The following is a 19,188-nucleotide window of genomic DNA, read 5'->3' as shown; positions in this document are numbered from 1 at the left end:
CAGTTTTAGGCCATTTCCTATTCATCAAAATAAAAGCCTAACTATTAACTAGGCCATACTTGCTAGAAAGAACTTTCATATCACACCATCAGCAGTAAATCAAAGAATTCCTTGCAGCCTCACAAATTATCTCCTCACACTCTCTTTCTTCCATCTGGGAAGTTTCCAGTGATGTTTAGACACCTAAACATCACTGGAAACAATCCCGCAGATTTCCCATCTGGCCCACCCCAGTCTGTGTCTGCTCTGATTTTGGTGCTCCAGAGGTGGCATTTGGTGTTAGTCTGTAGTCGGTGACTACCCTGGGATTGTCATTAAGGCATTTCTAGATTAATTATACCAAACACTTGTACAAGGAAGGTAATAGCCTTCATGGCATCAAATACTACACGGACTAGACCCTTCAAAATGGAAGAGACAAGAATAGTATGAAACCAGTCATCCCAGAGGATTAAGAAGACTTTCCAAGGCCCACGCTGCCTCATTTGCTTCATGTCATGAAGATAAAGATATCTGAGCTGTCATTCAAATGTATCTTAGGCTGGGTGTGGTGGCTCATGTCTGCAATCTCAGGCTGAGGTGGGTGGATTGCTTGAGCTCAGCCCGAGCAAGAGCGAGACCCCATCTCTACTATAAAGAAAAAAACTAGCTGGGTGCTGTGGCAGGCACCTAGACTCCCAGTTACTCAGGAGGCCAAGGCAAGAAGATCACTTGAGCCCAAGAGTTTGAGGTTGCTGTGAGCTATGACACCATGGCACGCTACTCAGAGTGACCCAGTGAGACCCTATCTCAAACAAAACAAAACAAAAAACCACAAAAAGACAAATGTATTTTAAAGCATACCTTGCATGAGTAGCTTGGCATTTCTCTTCTATTATTTCAGCAACAGAGGGGCAGAGACCTTTGAGTTTGCCAATAACCTTCTGGAGTTTTCCCCAGCTCCCCTCACTGCTCTCAGCATCATCCTGCAGAGACTAACAGAACAGAGCAGGACTGAAAGTTTCAGAATGGCGTGGCTAATTCCAAAGAGGGCAGCAGTTTCTCAACACTTGCTATTAAACAATAGCATAAATCCTCAAATCTTAGGGAACTGTGACAAACTATTAGGAATGGGAAGAAGAGACAAACTAAGAAGGTGTTCTACTTTAGGTTGAACTTTTAAGTACCGAGTGATATTAAGTACGTAGTAATCAGGTATACTTAAAAAAAAATCCCTCAAACAAAATCTTTATATGGTGAAATAATATGGACATGGGAAATGAAGGAAAATTCAACGTATGGTGTCACAAAGTTTTATGATTTGGCTGAAGTGAGTCATTTTGGATTTTTTAGTTATTTTTTTTATTATGGTGTTTAACATATTATTTTGTAGTTCTCCATGGAGAACACAAACAGAATTATGACTATGACTACGCTTTGTTCCATTTGAAACTTTTTGCCAATAATGCTTAGTACCAAGCTATGGTAAATTTACCTGAAGATTCTGCACCTGGCATCTCACCGCCTCTAAGGATAACACGATCGGCTTGCCATGTTCCACACAGTAGCAGAATCGGATAGTCATCATATTCACTTCATCATAAAGTTTATCATAAATCTTCCACTCCTGTAAAACTGGCTGCATAGAGGTTTTGAGCTGATTAACCTATTTGAAAAGTAGAAACACACAGATTTAGAAAACCATAGAAAGAAGACATGCTTTCTCGTTATTGTTTTCCTTCCGAGGAATCTACCACTGTATCCAATTTAGGCACTTCAACTCAAGGATATTAGAGAAGGAGGAAAGGGAAGGCCAATGTACAAATATCAGAGAAGACTATGTTTTAAGAAAGGGTGAATGAAAAAGAGCCCTCTGACCAGAAGGATCAGCGCTGAAAGGGCCCAGCCCTGGGAGAGACAGACAGCCCAGGGCGAGCACAGCAGGCGTGGTTCAGTTACTGCACTAGCTTTCTGACCTTGGGCAAGTTATTGAGTTAGTTTCTCCATGCACAAAACAGAGATAATACATGAAAACACAAATAAAATAGCATCTGTGAAAATAGTCTGAAAAGAGTACAATATTATAAACGTAAGATGTCACCTGGCACTTAAGTCTGGTTACTACTCTATGGCAGACACCAAGGAGAGGAACACTCTCTACCAGAGTGACGGGCAAGAGTGAAGGAGAGAAGACGCAGTGTGGGCACATTTTGTCCACTAGTTTGTCATTTTTTGAGACAGAGTCTCACTTTGTCACCCTCAGTAGAGTGTTGTGGCATCACAGCTCACAGCAACCTCAAACTCTTGGGCTTAAGTGATTCTCTTGCCTCAGCCTCCTGAGTAGCTGGGACTACAGGTGCCCACCACAACGCCTGGCTATTTTTGGATGTAGTTGTCATTGTTGTTTAGCAGGCCCAGGCTGGGTTCGAACTCACCAGCCTCCATGTATATGGCCAACACCCTACTCACTGAGCTACGGGCGCTGAGCCCACTAGTTTATCTTGATAGTGATGAAAGGAGTGGAAGTATTTTGTTACTTACAATAAAGAATACATTAAAAAACACAGCTCAGGGCGGCGCCCGTGGCTCAAAGGAGTAGGGCACTGGCCCCATATGCCAGAGGTGGCGGGTTTAAACCCAGCTCCAACCAAAACTGCAAAAAACTCCTCAAAAAACAAAACAAACAAACAAAAAAACAACACACAACTCAACAATAAAAAGACAAATAACTAAAAATTGGGCGAGGATGTGAATAAACATTTCTCTAAAACAAAATATAAAAACAGTCAATAAACACATGAGAACCACAGTCAATAGGGAAGTGTAAATCAAATCCACAATGAGATACCACTTTGGTGGCTGTAATCAAAAAGTCAGACAATAGCAAGTGCTGGTAAGGGTGTAGAAAAACTAGAATCCTTCATTCCTGGTGGGAATAGAAATGGCACAGCCACTGTGGAAAACAATTTGACAGTTCTTCAAAAAGTCAGAGTTACCATTTGATCCAATAACTAAACCCTTGGCTATACAGACCTAAGAAAACTGAAAGTACATGTTCACCTTAGTATGATTTCAATAATTATAGCTTAAAGATGGAAATAACGTGAAGGTTCATCAGCTGATGAACAGATAAACTGGTCTTATCCATCCAACAGAATACCATCAGCCTTAAAAAGAAATGAAGAACTGCTCCGTGCAATACTGATGATCTCGAAAACATCACGGTAAGTGAAAGAAGCCAGTCTCAAAAGCCTACACACTCTAGGATTCCACTTCCATGCAATGTCCAGAATGGTAAATCCACAGAGAAAGTAGATCAGTGGTTCCCAGGGACTGAGGAAGGGGGGAAAGGGCAGTGACTGCTCATGAGTCTGGGGGTTTCTTTTTGAGCTAAGTAGACAGTAAGGATGGTTGCAGACCTGTATTTTATATATAACCTTTATGTTTATATATATATATTATGTATATACTAAACACCACTGATTTGTACATTAAAAGGGTGAATTTTATGGTATGATGGATTATATCTCAATTTTTAAAAAGCTGGGTTGAATGGAATGTGAGGACTATGCAGAGTTTTGGGTGTTATCACACAGCCCTGCATTCAGACCCCATTTCCTGCTTAATGTCTGTGAGGGCACCAGTATATTCACAGGGGTGTGGAAGATCCTCAACCTTGGCCCAAAACAGGGACAGATAAAAAACAAAGTGGAACCTGAAATCTCAGTTTCCTATTGGCATTTTTTGAGCCAAATGTCTATAAGGGCAGGTGGCTCAGAGAAAGAAACCAAGCCTAAAAGGTAAGAGAATGAAGAAAGGCGGGGGGGACTCCTCATAGCTGGGCCTCTCTCAGAAGCTGGGGCCTCTCTGGCTGGTAGGGAGGATGTGGCCCCCACCCCCAGGGCACAGCCACACAAGGCTGTCAGAGCTTTCAAATGTGAAGGTGGTGCAATTCTGGCACTCTTAAGGGTGACTCCTTATCCTACACTAGCTTCACGGAGAAGCACAGTATATGAGGTTTGAGGGTAAGGATAAGAAAACCATTAACTGAACTAGAACCGAGAGGGAGGAACACAGTCAAAACGTTAAAACTCGGATTGGCCAGTAGGGGAGCATTTGTTGAGAACTGTAAAATAAATAAGCAGGTATTTTCATCCCCATTTTAAGGAACTGGGAATCAACGCTTTGAGAGGTACAAGATCCTTATCAAACACATAATTTGTAAATATTTTCTACCATTCTGTGGTTTGTCTTTTTTTTTTGTGATGGTGTCCTTTGAAATTCCAAAGTTTTTAATTTTGAAGAACTCCAGTTCTATTTTTTCTTTGGTTGCTTGGGCTGATAGCTAGGAAACCATTGCCTAACCCAGTTATAAAGATATATGCTGTGTTCTTCTAATAGTTTTATAACTTTAGCTCTTATATATTATCTTTGATCCATTCTGCATTAATTTTTATATATGGTATGAATGCAGGGGTCTAACTTTATTCTTTTGCATGTGGATATCCAATTGTCCCAGCAACATTTTTTGAGATGTTCCTCCCCAATTAAATTATCTTGAAATCATGTTGAAAATCAGTTGGTGTAAACACGAGGGCCTATTTCTGGACTCTCAATTCTATTTCATTTATCTACATGCCTATCCTTACAACGGTACTCCTACCTGCATGTTTTTTCTATGCCTTATCTCATTTAATTTTTCACCATGTTTTTATTATATTGTAATTATCGGTTCACATGTATTTCTTCCACTAGCTGGTAAGACCTTTGAGTGACAGATCCATTTATTTTCTGTTTATCTTTGTACCTCAGGTAGTGGGCATATCACCTACAAGATAACGATTACCACACGACTGAACAAGGTCATCCCTGTTTCTCTCCACCTCTCACAGGCCAGAGTTGCCTGTGGATTTCATCTATACAGGTTATTCCCAATGTGCTCTTTGAATAACTGGTTGAAAGTAGATTTTATGAGCTGACAAAAAAACCCACTGTGAGGATTCTCTAGTAACCCCAGGCACATCAATAACTGGTTAGTATTTAGGGTTTCTCCTTTTGTTATGGGGAAACGTCAAGGTTGCAATGTCTAAAGATGCCCATTCTTCCTCTCTTTGGGTTTTTTCCTCCCAGAAGCGTTAAGAACAGACTTTGACATGCCTTTCCTAAGGTTACCAAACTTCCACATTCTCTTTCCTTTTACGTTCTTGGTAACATTGAACTGTGTTCCTTCCCACCTGAGCTGACTACGCTGCAGCTCACAGAGGTTACGTGGTGCAGGGCCAGTCCCTGCCGGGGGCATCTTCCTGTGCACCAGACACCGCTTCATGGCTGTTCCCATAGAGCTCACCATGAAACAATGCCAGATGCTCTAAGGGGTTCCGGGGATGAAGACATTTATGTCTGCATGAGTACATTAGACACAACAAAGATGGCAAAGTGGATTTCCAGCCTGTCAGTGATGTTGGAGCTGGTGGCCTTGACTCTTAACTATTCAGCACAAAAAAATAGGAGAGTTGAAATGCTTCTCCTTCCTCAGCAACTTTTCAGATTTTGACATAGAATACTCTCCATGATGAAACAATGACACCAAAAATGACAACAAATGAGATGGAAGAGGAATATGTGAGAAGTAGCCTGACTATGACGAATTCTGGTACCTGACTGATAACGCTGCTTCTCTTTTGAAATAACCCATCAATTCTGGATGCCATGTCTTCTAACAAAGGCATTGCCCCACTCTCCAAAGTCAGATAACTTTGTCTCAACTCGTCCAGTGCTCTGGATTTAATGGCAAGCTGATTTTCGATATCCTAGAAGAGTAAGAGGAGAAGGTTTTCAAATGTACCATGTAACAAAACAGTAAGGTGTAAGAGAAGTTTACGCTTTTCAAGTAAAAATACCATTAGTAAGTATAAACAGCATTACATCAAAGACATTTTAATCATAATATACTTAGTTCAATTATATATTACAAGGCTCTTCATTTTAGGAGAGTTTAAGCTACAAGTCCTATCATCATGGCATAGGAGAAAGAATCCAGGACGCCTGGTCCCCATTCCACATCTGCCTTCCAGGGCTCTGTGACCAGGCGAAGGTCATCAAACCCTGAGTCTCCATCTTCTCATCTGGAAAACAGTGATGATACTCCACACTGTGCAGAACTTAGAACTCAAAGGGAAGCCAGAGCAGGAAGGTGCTTTGAAACCAAAAAGCATCACAGAAAAGACAGATGAATAATTTTTGGAAGTTCAGTCAATATGTTTAACTTTAATATCTTTTTATACTCCTTAGTTTACTAACTCACTCGTAAGAGATACCCCAATCTGGTCCACTCTTAAATCCAGTTTTCAGAAAAAATTCTAGGAAACTATAATAGCCCTTTATGACAAAGACAACTACAGGGTCAGCGGTCAATGGGCTGCTCTTCACAGATGGACTGTCAGAGCCGCTTACTGGTACTTCAGGACTGGGGTGAGAATCTGATTCGGAAAAAGTTTAAGATTTTTTTTTTTTTAAATTATCAAAGAATTACAAGCTTATGACAGAAAATGTAGAAAATGAAGATCTCTGGCATTCAGAAGGATTCGTCTTAAATTCCTCTTGACCTCCTGATTTGTAAATCTGGGATGCATTTGTGCACACTTCCTTTTCTTTCTTTCTTTTTAGAGACAGAGTCTCACTTTGTCTCTAAAAGTAGAGTGCAGTGGCGTCACAGCTCACAGTAACCTCCAGCTCTTGGGCTTAGGCGATTCTCTTGCCTCAGCCTCCCGAGTAGCTGGGACTACAGGCGCCCGCCACAACGCCTGACTATTTTTTTTATTGCAGTTTGGCCAGAGCTGGGTTTGAACCTGCCACCCTCAGCATATGGGGCTGGTGCCATACTCACTGAGCCATAGGCGCCGCCCCTGTGCACACTTTCTTTAGCACTACATTTCCATCCTGGATGCATGTGTTTTGAAGTATGGCCTCAAGTTAATGACATTTTGCTCAAAAATTGTCCGTCTTTTTTTCTTTTTTGAAACAGAGTCTTACTCTGTCACCCAGGCTAGAGTGCCATGGCATCAGCCTAGCTCCCAGCAACCCCAAACTCCTGGTTTCGAGTTATCCTCTGGCCTCAGCCTCCCAAGCAGCAGGGACTACAGGTACCTGACACAAGGCCCAGAGGTAGTTTTTCTATTTTTAGTAGAGACAGGGTCTCATGCTTGCTCAGTCTGGTCTCGTTCAACTATTGAGCTCAGTCAATCCACCTGCCTCAGCCTTCCACTGTGCTAGGGCTGTAGGCGTGAGTGACTACGCCCAAGTCCAAATTTTGTCTCTTGAAGATTATCTTTCACAATAAAGTCAGCTTTTAAAAAAAAATTAATCCTTTGTAAGAATCACTGCATGGTCCATAAGGAAGGAGGAACATGAGTGCCTTGTAGGCACGTGCTTGCTGGGCAGATGGCTTGGGTCTGCAGCCTGGCGAGGGAAGAGCTAAAATACAGAGTAGCAAAACTGTCAGATGATCACATGCCAGGAGCCTTCAGATCACTAGTGAAACGTAAAAAATCATAAACTTTAAAACTAATGAATGCCAAGGGGGCTCCTGGACTGGGAAGTGGAAAGGGGGGAGGGAGCTGTCCCAAAAGAAATGGATTGGGGCTGGTGTGGTGGCTCACACCTATAACCCTAGCACTTGAGGAGGCCGAGGCTGGCAGATAGCTTGAGCTCAGAAGTTAGAGACCAGCCTGAACAAGAGTGAGACCCCGTATCTAAAAAATAGCCAGGTGTTGTGGCAGGTACCTGTAGTACCAGCTACTGGGGAGGCTGAGGCAAAGGGATCACATGAGCCCAAGAGTTTGAGGTTGTGAGCTATGACACCACGGCACTCTACTGAGGGTAACAAAGTGAGAATCTGTCTCAAAAAACCAAAACAATACAGAAGAAACAGGAAATTAAGGCTGGGAGCAGGAATGGATGAGTAGAGGATGGAGCTGGAGGAACCTTCACAGTATGACTCTTCCAGGGATGTCCAACCTTTTTTCTTCTCTGTTGCACCTTGGCCACACATTAAATACATAAATACCAAAGAAAGCTGATGAGCGAAAACCAAAAAGTCCCATGTATAATTTTCATGATATCCCCCATCGCAGATAAGCAAAAAAGTCCTCACACGATCTGCATGTGGCCCAAGGGCTACAGGTTGGACCTGCGAGTGGAGCCCTGTCGAGCCATGTTAATTTAACATATTAATAGAAAGTCTCAAACTGTAATAAAATCTATCTGTAAGTGCACTGTGGAGTCACTACTGACATGTGAATCCCTTTGTGAAACATTTGTATAGATTGGCCGGAATAGCACTCAGCAAATGAAATAGCTCCTCTGGACAGCCTTTGCTGCTTTGCAGTAAGACTCAGGCAGCTGCACCCATCTGTCTCTGCTGCCCTAACTCGCACACCCTGGCTGCCCTATTTGTTAGCATGTTCCCTCTAGTATCATTCGAATCTATTTTTTTTTTGTAGAGACAGAGTCTTTACTTTACCGCCCTCGGTAGAGTACCATTTGAATCTAACTTTCTTCCTTTACAGAGTTACAATTTAAGACACTTTAAGAGTATCGAATCACCCTCCCTTCTTTGAGTTTATAAAATAGTCTTCCCTTTAGGCTCAACAAAATATAGATTTCTAAAAACACTTATTTACCAACAAGTTGTCATATTTCCTCCATAATGTAAACAAACTGATGAGAAAGGACCATTAAGCAGAGAGAGGGAAGTTACAACACAAAAAAGCCAAAAAAATAATGGTGGAAACCATTCCAGGGGGGCAGTAACAGCCTGTGAACACTCACACACAGTGGAGCTGTGCTTACTGCTTTTTCTCCTCAGAATGACACCAGGTCAGTGCCGTGGTCCTGTTCTCCAAACATGCTCCACAGAGGCCTAACAGTACCTTTAATGTTTCCCAACCCCTACTTCATTGGCAAAACAATTCTTACTTAAATCCCAATTTGCTACACACAAAATACGTTGAAATATAGAAATCTTTTGCTAATTCATGGAGAGTCACTAGAGTTTATAAGTCTCCCTTTGCTGTTCTGTGAGGACCAGTGTTAACTATATCTAAAAAAAAATCTAAATTCTGTCTTTTTTTGAGACACAGTCTTACTTTGTCACCTTGGTAAAGTGTGCCATGGCATCATAGGTCACAGTAATCTCAAACTCTTGAGCTCAAGCGATCCTCTTTGCTTTGGCCTCCCAAGTAGCTGGGAGGGACTACATGTGCTCGCCACAATACCTGCTATTTTTAGAGATGGGATCTCAATCTTGCTCAGGCCGGTCTTGAACTCCTGAGCTCAGGCAATCTACTTGCGTCAGACTCCCAGAGTGCTAGGATTACAAGTGTGAGCCACTGAGCCTGGCCAGAAACATATTTCTATCAGAAACTGTGGTTGTTTGAAGTATAGATGGCCAGATCGGTTTTGGCACACTGGAGCCTCGGGCTATTGCCCTGGGTAGAGTGCTGTGGCATCACAGCTCATAGCAACCTCAAACTCCTGGGCTTGGCACCGCCCGAACCTCCATAAGAGCTGTGCCATGACCTCCCACCCTCAACCCGCGCCTGCTGGGCCTCCACATACCCTGACCAGGAACTGCAGGAGCCACACAACCCTGCGTCCTCCTTCCTGTACCCTCCCTGCCTTCACACCTGCCCACATGTCTGGCCAGGGACTCTGGTAGCCGCGTGCCCTCTGGAAACCTCCCTGCCTCTGCGCAGAGCCCTTCTCCTGGCCAAAGACTGCTGGAGCCTTGGGCTCTCTGTGCCAAAGTCACTGGGCGCCAGGCACTTGCAGAACCATGCGCACCACCTCCCGCCCTGTTGCTGGATCCAGGTGTTTCACACTCCGGAACTGCTTCCACTACCAGAACTCCCTGGCTGGGGCAGCTCCAGAGGAACTATTCAGGGTCACTACCTACAAAGATCCAGCAACAATAGAGTAATCCCGCTGGAGTCTAATCTTCGAGAGACACTTCCCCAACTCTGAGGACGGCCAGAGGCAATGGTGAAAAACAACCATGAGGCGAAATCAACAGAAAAACTGGCAATATGAATAATCAGAATAGATCAAAGCCCCCAAGGATCAGTGGGGCAGACATAGCACAAGATCCCATGCACAAACAAATAGCTGAGATGTCAGAAATCGAATTCAGAATCTGGATAGCAAATAAGATCGAATTAGAATTCCAAGCAGTGACCCAAAAGATATCTCAAGAATTCAATGAATACAAAGACCAAATGACCAAAGATTTTGACACATTGAGACATGAAGTTGCAGCCCTCAAAGATCTGAGAAACACAGTAGAATCTCTCAGTAACAGAATGGAGCAAGCAGAAGAAAGGATTTCTGGCATTGAAGACAAAGCTTTCAAATGCTCCCAAACCCTCAAAGAGGAAGAGAAATGGAGGGCAAAAACAGATCACTCTCTCAGAGATCTCTGGGATAATTTGAAGAAAACCAATATTCATCTTATAGGGATCCCCGAAAGCGACGAAGTGGCTTCACAGGGCACAGAGTCTCTTCTCCATGAAATTATGAAGAAGAACTTTCCAGACATGCAAAGAGATTCTGAAATTCAGATAGCAGACAGTTTCAGAACTCCAGCACGACTCAACCCAAATAAGACATCCCCCAGACACATCATAATCAATTTCACTAAAGTTAATATGAAGGAAAAATTCTGAAAGCTGCCACATGAAAGAAAACCATTACCTACAAGGGGAAGAATATTAGAACATTAGAATAACTGCAGATCTCTCTGCTGAAACCTTTCAAGTTAGAAGAGGATGGTCATCGACTTCTAATCTCCTAAAACAAAATAACTTTCAACCCAGGATCCTGTACCCAGCTAAACCGAGTTTCATTTATGACGGAGAAATTGAATACTTCAATGACATTCACATGTTGAAGAAATTTGCCATAACTAAACCAGCTCTCCAGGATATTCTCAGACCTATCCTCCATAAAGACCAGCGTAATCCTCCACCACAAAAGTAAACCCACTCAGAAAATTTTGATCAAATTCCAACTTCCACAGTCGCAAAAGGATTAAAAATGTCCACCGGACTCTCAAAATTGTCCACTGGACTCTCTTAAAATTGGTTTAAATTGTCCTGTAAAGAGGCACAGGTTGGCTGAGTGGATACAAAAACTCAAGCCAGAGATCTGCTGCATACAATAATCACATCTTACATTAAAAGACAAATACAGACTCACGGTGAAGGGATGGTCAGCTATACTCCAGGCAAAAGGAAAGCAAAAAAAAGGAGGCTCTGCAATCCTATTCGCAGATGCAATAGGCTTTAAACCAACCAAAATAAGAAAGGATAAGGATGGACACTTCATATTTGTTAAAGGTAATACTCAATATGATGAGATTTCAATTATTAATATTTATGCACCCAACCAGAATGCACCTCAATTTATAAGAGAAACTCTAACAGACATGAGCAACTTGATTTCCTCCAGTTCCATAGTAGTTGGAGATTTTAACACCCCTTTAGCAGTGCTGGATAGATCCTCCAAAAAGAAGCTAAGCAAAGAAATTTTAGATTTAAATTTAACCATTCAACATCTGCACTTAACAGACATATACAGAACATTCCACCTCAACAAAACTGAATACACATTCTTCTCATCAGCCCACAGAACATACTCCAAAATCGACCACATCCTAGGCCACAAATCTAACCTCAGCAAATTTAAAAAAATAGAAATTATTCCTTGCATCTTCTCAGACCATCATGGAATAAATGTTGAACTCAATAACAACAGGAACCTGCATACCCATACAAAAACATGAAAGCTAAACAACCTTATGCTGAAGGATAGATGGGTTATTGACGAGATTAAGAAGGAAATCACTAAATTTCTAGAACAAAACAACAATCAGGACATGAACTACCAGAACCTCTGGGATACTGCAAAGGCAGTCCTAAGAGGGAAATTTATAGCACTGCAAGCCTTCCTCAAGAAAACGGAAAGAGAGGAAGTTAATAACTTAATGGGACATCTCAAGCAACTGGAGAAGGAAGAACACTCTAACACCAAAAAGAAATAACCAAAATCAGAGCAGAATTGAATGAAATTGAAAACAAAAGAATTATACAACAGATCAATAAATCCAAAAGTTGGTTTTTTGAAAAGGTCAATAAAATAGATAAACCTTTGGCCAACCTAACCAGGAAAAAAAGAGTAAAATCTCTAATTTCATCAATCAGAAATGGTAACGATGAAATAACAACAGACCCCTCCGAAATTCAAAAAATCCTTAACTAATACTACAAGAAACTCTACTCTCAGAAATATGAAAATCTGAAAGAAATCGACCAATACTTGGAAGTACACCACCTACCAAAACTTAGCCAGAATGAAGTGAAAATGTTGAACAGGCCTATATCAAGTTATGAAATAGCATCAACTATACAAAATCTCCCTAAAAAGAAAAGCCCAGGACCAGATGGCTTTATGTCAGAATTCTACCAAACCTTAAAAGAAGAACTAGTACCTATATTACTAAACCTCTTCCAAAATATAGAAAAAGAAGGAATATTACCCAGCACATTCTACGAGGCAAACATCACCTTGATCCCCAAACCAGGGAAAGACCCAACAAGAAAAGAAAATTATAGAACAATATCACTAATGAATATTCATGCTAAAATACTCAGTAAGATCCTAACAAACAGAATCCAACAACACATCAAAAAAATTATACACCATGACCAAGTGGGATTTATCCCAGGGTCTCAAGGCTGGTTCATTGTACATAAATCTACAAATGTAATTCAGCACATAAACAAACTAAAAAATAAGGACCATATGATTCTTTCAATTGATGCAGAAAAAGCTTTTGATAATATCCAGCATCCCTTCATGATCAGAACACTTAAGAAAATTGGTATAGAAGGGACATTTCTTAAACTAATAGAGGCCATCTACAGCAAACCCACAGCCAATATCGTATTGGATGGAGTTAAATTGAAATCATTTCCACTTAGATCAGGAACCAGGCAAGGTTGCCCATTGTCTCCATTGCTCTTTAACATTGTAATGGAAGTTTTAGCCATTGCAATTAGGGAAGAAAAGGCGATCAAGGGTATCCATATAGGGTTAGAAGAGATCAAACTTTCACTCTTCACAGATGATATGATTGTATATCTGGAAAACACTAGGGATTCTACTAAAAACTTTTAGAAGTGATCAAGGAATACAGCAATGTCTCAGGCTACAAAATCAACCCATAAATCTGTAGCCTTTATATATACCAACAATAACCAAGCCGAAAAAACAGTCAAGGACTCTATTCCTTTCACGGTAGTGCCAAAGAAGATGAAATATTTGGGAGTGTACCTAACAAAGGACGTGAAAGATCCCTACAAAGAGAACTACAAAACTTTAAGAAAAGAAATAGCTGAAGATGTTAACAAATGGAAAAACATACCATGCTCATGACTGGGAAGAATCAACAATGTTAAAATGTCTATACTACCCAAAGCAATATATAATTTTAATGCAATTCCTATTAAAGCTCTATTGTCATATTTTAAAGATCTTGAAAAGATAATACTTCATTTTATATGGAATCAGAAAAAACCTCGAATAGCCAAAACATTACCCAGCAATAAAAACACAGCAGGAGGAATCACGCTACCAGACCTGAGACTGTGCTATAAATCAATAGTGATCAAAACAGCATGGTACTGGCACAAAAGCAGAGAAGTAGATGTCTGGAACAGAATAGAGAACCAAGAGATGAATCCAGCTACTTACCCCATTATTTGATCTTTGACAAGCCAATTAAAAACGTTCAGTGGGTAAAAGATTCCCTATTTAACAAATGGTGCTGGGTGAACTGGCTGGCAACCTGTAGAAGACTGAAACTGGACCCACACCTTTCACCATTAACTAAGATAAACTCTCACTGGATAAAAGATTTAAACTTAAGACATGAAACTATAAAATACTTGAAGAAAGTGCAGGGAAAACTCTTGAAGGAATCGGTCTGGGTGAATATTTTATGAGGAGGACTCCCCAGGCAATTGAAGCAGTATCAAAAATACACGACTGGGACCTGATCAAACTAAAAAGCTTCTGCACAGCCAAGAACATAGTAAGTAAAGCAAGCAGACAGCCCTCAGAATGGGAGAAAATATTTGCAGGTTATACCTCCGATAAAGGTCTAATAACCAGAATCCACAGAGAACTCAAACGTATTAGCAAGAAAAGAACACGTGAACCCATCTCAGGGTGGGCAAGTGACTTGAAGCGAAACTTCTCTAAAGAAGACAGACGCACGATCTACAAACACATGAAAAAAAGCTCATCATCCTTAATCATCAGAGAAATGCAAATCAAAACTACTTTGAGATATCACCTAACCCCAGTAAGAGTAGCCCACATAACAAAATCCCAAAACCAGAGATGTTGGTGTGGATGTGGAGAAAAGGGCACACTTCTTTTTTTTTGAGAGAGAGCCTCAAGCTGTCACCCTGGTTAGAGTGTCATGGCATCATAGCTCACAGCAACCTCAAACTCCTGGGCTCAAGCGCATCTCCTGTCTCCACCTCCCAAGTAGCTGGGACTATAGGCGCCCACTACAATGCCCGGCTATTTTTTTTTGGTTGCAGCCATCATTGTTGTTTGGCGGGCCTGGGCTGGATTCCAAACCGCCAGCTCAGGTGTATGTGGCTGGCACCTTAGCTGCTTGAGCCACAGGCACTGAGCCGAAAAGGGCACACTTCTACACTGCTGGTGGGAATGCACACTAATACATTCCTTCTGGAAGGATACTTAGAGACCTAAAAATAGACCTGCCATTCGATCCTATCATTCCTTTATTAAGTTTATACACAGAAGACCAAAAATCACAATATAATAAAGACATCTGTACCAGAATGTTTATTGCAGCCCAATTCATAATTGCTAAGTCATGGAAGAAGCCCAAGTGCCCATTGACCCACAAATGGACTAGCAAATTGTGGTACATGTATACCATGGAATATTATGCAGCCTTAAAGAAAGATGGAGACTTTACCTCTTTCATGTTTACATGGATGGAGCTGGAACATATTCTTCTTAGCAAAGTATCTCAGGAATGGAAGAAAAAGTATCCAATGTACTCAGCCCTACTATGAAGCTAAATTATAGCTTTCACATGAAGGCTATAACCCAAACTATAGCACAAGACTATGAGGAAAGGGCCAAGGAAGGGGAAGGGAGGGGGGAGGTTAGGGTGGAGGGAAGGTAATGGGTGGGGCCACACCTATGGTGCATCTTAGAATGGGTACAGGTGGAACTTACTAAAGGCAGAATACAAATGTCTACATACAATAACTAAGAAAGTGCCATGAAGGCTACGTTGAACAGTTTGATGAGAATATTTCAGATTGTATATGAAACCAGCACATTGTACCCCTTGATTGCACTAATGTACACAGCTATGATTTAACAATAAAAAATAAATAAATAAAGTATAGGTGGGGTGGCTCACGCTTGTAATCCTAGCACTCTGGGATGCCGAGGTGGGAGGATCCCTTGAGATCAGGAGTTTGAGACCGGCCTGAGCAAAAGTGAGACCCCATTTCTACTAAAAACAGGAAAATTATCTTGTACCCTCAATGAATCCCCAACATAAAAAAAAAAAGGAAAATTAGCTGGGCATTGTGGTGGATGCCTGTAGTCCTAGCTACTCAGGAGGCTGAGGCAGGAGGATTGCTTGAGCCTAGGAGTTTGAGGTTGTTGTGAGCTAGGCTGAGGCCACAGCACTCTAGCCTGGGTCACAAAGTGAGATTGTCTCAAAAAATAAAACTAGGTTATAGAAGCATTGAACTTGAGTAATTAATAACCTCATCTCACATCTCCCCACTCCAGTCCACTACAAAATTTTCCTTGACAATTATAATATGCTAAATTTGGCCTTTTTCTAGTCATCAAGGACTTTCAGAAACGCGTCAGAAGATTTCAAACCCTACCTGTCTTAATGCTTCATCAGCTCCAGCTCTTAAGCCACTTTAGCAAGCTTCTCTGAACTGAAAGATTCTACCCTGGGATAAGTCATCAAATATACATCTACCATTTTATTTCCTATAAGCAGTGAGTAGTGAAGAAAAAGAGAAAATAAGGTTTGCAGAAAAGTATCCTTTTAGGTCCACCAATACATATACTCAAGCAACTATTAATCGCCCACAAGTTTCATAGGCGGTGGCAGATATAATAGGCGTGTGAGAGCTAGTGTGCCCTGGGGAGCCTACGGGACAGTGGAGGTGAGTATAGACAGCTGAGTTCAGTACAGCCTCCTAACCACAATGTTGCTATAGAAGCATATTTTATCCATTTACTTCCATCTCTGCCTTGTTTATAAAGATGCATCCAAGAATGTAGGGTGAAAAATAAAAATAAGAAACAAACTAATGAGAAGTATGGGCCTAGGAGTCTGAGGTTGCAGTGAGCTGAACTGAAGTCACAGCACTCTAGCCTGGGTGTCTGAGGGAGACTCTGTCTCCAAAGATAAAAATAAACTCATACAGGAAGACACACAGGGTGTGAGGTGAGAAAGGAGGTTGGGGTGCTCTGCCTGAGTCCTGAGAAAGACGGAGGAGAGTCGGTGTGTCGGGGGGAGTGCCAGGTAGGGACAGGTACCCAGAATCCTACAATCAACAGCATATGCAACAGCACAGGAGCAAGGTGGGGACAGACAAAAGAGATGATGCTGGCCTGGCCTGTCCGGCAATTTCTTCAAAATAGCTCAGCAAAAATAACAGGAAATCATGTACAGGTTAGACTACGTTCAGGGGCAGCCAGGCACAACTATAAACACACTCCAGTATGGTCAGTGAGCATCTGAATTAGGAAGCCCACATTTCAGAGGGAGCTACCACAGCGCTTCTGAACTCCACGTCTCCATCAAAACCTGTCATTCGTTAATGAGCCCAGTAAATGTTAGAAAAGGTTTTCTATGGGCAAAATTAATGGCTTATGAAATAGCATGGTGAATATTAGCAATGAGTTCTCACTGGCAAAATTACATGTGAATTGGCTAAACTACCGCAGACGTAATTTTCACCTTTATTTGAATAGGATGTAAGAATTCAGCATAGGCTGTTGCCTTTACCCTGTGTGAAAATCTGTGTAGTTTTTGTGTTCAGCCTAAACTCCAAACATTCTGCTTGCTCAGGTTGACCACAGAAATAATGAATTCTTGCTTAAGGGAAATTAACATGTGCCTTGCACACAAAGTGGTGGTTGGTGCAGCAAAGGCAGCAAAGAGGTGGGGTTCACCGACCGACCTTACAGTTAGGTGAACTGTTTTTAGTGCTTGCTTGCTAATAGGTGTTTCTGTACATGGTGGAATTTTATTTGGGAAGGATGTTGACTCCAAGGTGACAGGCATAGTAAGCAAGAGGAGATGGACCTTTGAAAAGACCCCTGTGGGTAGTGGTGTTGCTCTCACTTTCTGTCCAGTACAATCCTGTATCTTTCTCAGTAGAAGCCAGACTGCCCAGCCCCAACAGTGACCCTGTGATATCTCCACATGGCTGGCAGCTATGGTGACAGCTGAAGTGTTTCAAATAGAAAGTGACCCAAAGGGCAGTGATTAAGCAGGGGCGCTCTACTTTTGGGAGGGAGCATCTCAAGGACAAAGTGACTGGGCAAAGCCCAGCTGAGCAAACCGAGGGCACAGACAACACCCTTTGGCCTAACCAGGATTGGGACAGCGGGTCCAGGGGATAAGTGCTCCTTTTGAAACTAGAAGACAATCATTTGCTTCTGATGAAACAAAGAATGAAATACTAAAAAATCATGAAAACTTCAGAGCAGTTTAGTGAATATTGTGCAAAATAATGAAACACATGAAAATTGAAAAGCAGCTAAAATCAAAATTCCCTTTGAACATTTTTCTTCCTCAGGAGTACTAGGTCAAACCTCTTAAAAGCAACAATGCTATAACCATGAAAATAAAATGACACTCTGCAGTTTTGTAAAACCCCTGGGAAATCAGCCAGTAGGTAAATAGAGGGGAGTGGGTGCAGTCTCCAGAAACCACAGCGACCTCTCTCCCTCCTTGGGGTCAGACTGGTGACGTGGCTGAAGGTGGCTCCTGGGACAGGACGTGGGTTTCCTCACCTGACAATCCAGCAGCAGCTTCTCAACTGAAACCACACTTTCAGGTTTTTGTAACGTTTTCAATCTTTCTTCTTGTGCTTCCAGCCAGTTATTCAAAATCTGTATCTTATTCTCATTCTCTGTGATACTCTCCAAAAGTTGTTCTAAATGTTGTATCTATGAGGGATGAATAAAAAAATTCTTAAAAAATTAATGAATAAAAATATTTTAAACCACATGCTTTAAAATGTAAATGCTGTGATGCTATTTATTTTTAATTTTTTAATTTTTTCTTATTTATTTATGTTTTACTAGTCAAGTGAAGCAGTGGGAATGGAGAAGGAACAAATGAATCTGTAATGTGATGTTATTTTTATTTATTTATTTTTTTTGTACAGACAGAGTCTCACTTTATGGCCCTCGGTAGAGTGCCGTGGCCTCACACAGCTCACAGCAACCTCCAACTCCTGGGCTTAAGCGATTCTCTTGCCTCAGCCTCCCGAGTAGCTGGGACTACAGGCGGCTGCCACAACGCCCAGCTATTTTTTGGTTGCAGTTTGGCCGGGGCTGGGTTTGAACCCGCCACCCTCGGTATATGGGGCTGGCGCCTTACTGACTGAGCCACAGGCACCGCCCACGTGATGTTATTTTTAAAAGAATAATTTTGTTTCTTCTCAAATTTCTAGTATGTCACCAAATAGGCTGCTCTGATAATTTTTGAAATAAAGATTTATAGATCAGAAAGTAGTATTAAAGCTCCCCTTTAAAGTGAAAGCTCATCTTCTAAGACAGCTGGCTGTTTCTGAACTTTATAATATCTGGACAAAATAAAATCATGTTGCTAACATTCAATATTTTTTTCACGTTACCTATTAATGTATGCAAAGCATAAGAAAATTCTCTTGTCTCAGACTCTTCCTTTGCTTAAAATTTTCTATCGATACCAATGTCACAAATCATTACCTTAATAAATAATCATTGCCCTCCCCCCAAAAATCATTGGCTTCAATGTCTGTGATTTTTCTTACTTCTAATATAATTTTTATTGGGCTAGAAACACAGTATATA

At 41.4% G+C, this 19,188-nt stretch overlaps 1 protein-coding gene across 5 annotated transcripts in view; it reads right to left on the bottom strand.

Annotated features, from left to right (window-relative positions):
• SYNE2 (spectrin repeat containing nuclear envelope protein 2) overlaps positions 1–19,188 on the bottom strand; it is a 424,477-nt gene that overhangs the window by 63,593 nt on the left and 341,696 nt on the right. For all 5 annotated transcript variants that reach the window (XM_053601260.1, XM_053601261.1, XM_053601264.1 and 2 more), the window contains 4 exons: positions 18,142–18,297; positions 5,637–5,789; positions 1,475–1,645; positions 844–974 (listed from right to left, as the gene is read on the bottom strand). In XM_053601260.1, the coding sequence (XP_053457235.1) occupies positions 844–974; positions 1,475–1,645; positions 5,637–5,789; positions 18,142–18,297 (611 nt within the window). The remainder of the gene's footprint in view (positions 1–843; positions 975–1,474; positions 1,646–5,636; positions 5,790–18,141; positions 18,298–19,188) is intronic.

This window comes from Nycticebus coucang, chromosome 9, assembly GCF_027406575.1.
Source record: "Nycticebus coucang isolate mNycCou1 chromosome 9, mNycCou1.pri, whole genome shotgun sequence".
In the NCBI taxonomy this organism is placed as follows: domain Eukaryota; kingdom Metazoa; phylum Chordata; class Mammalia; order Primates; family Lorisidae; genus Nycticebus; species Nycticebus coucang.
This window is presented reverse-complemented; position numbering and strand designations above follow the sequence as displayed.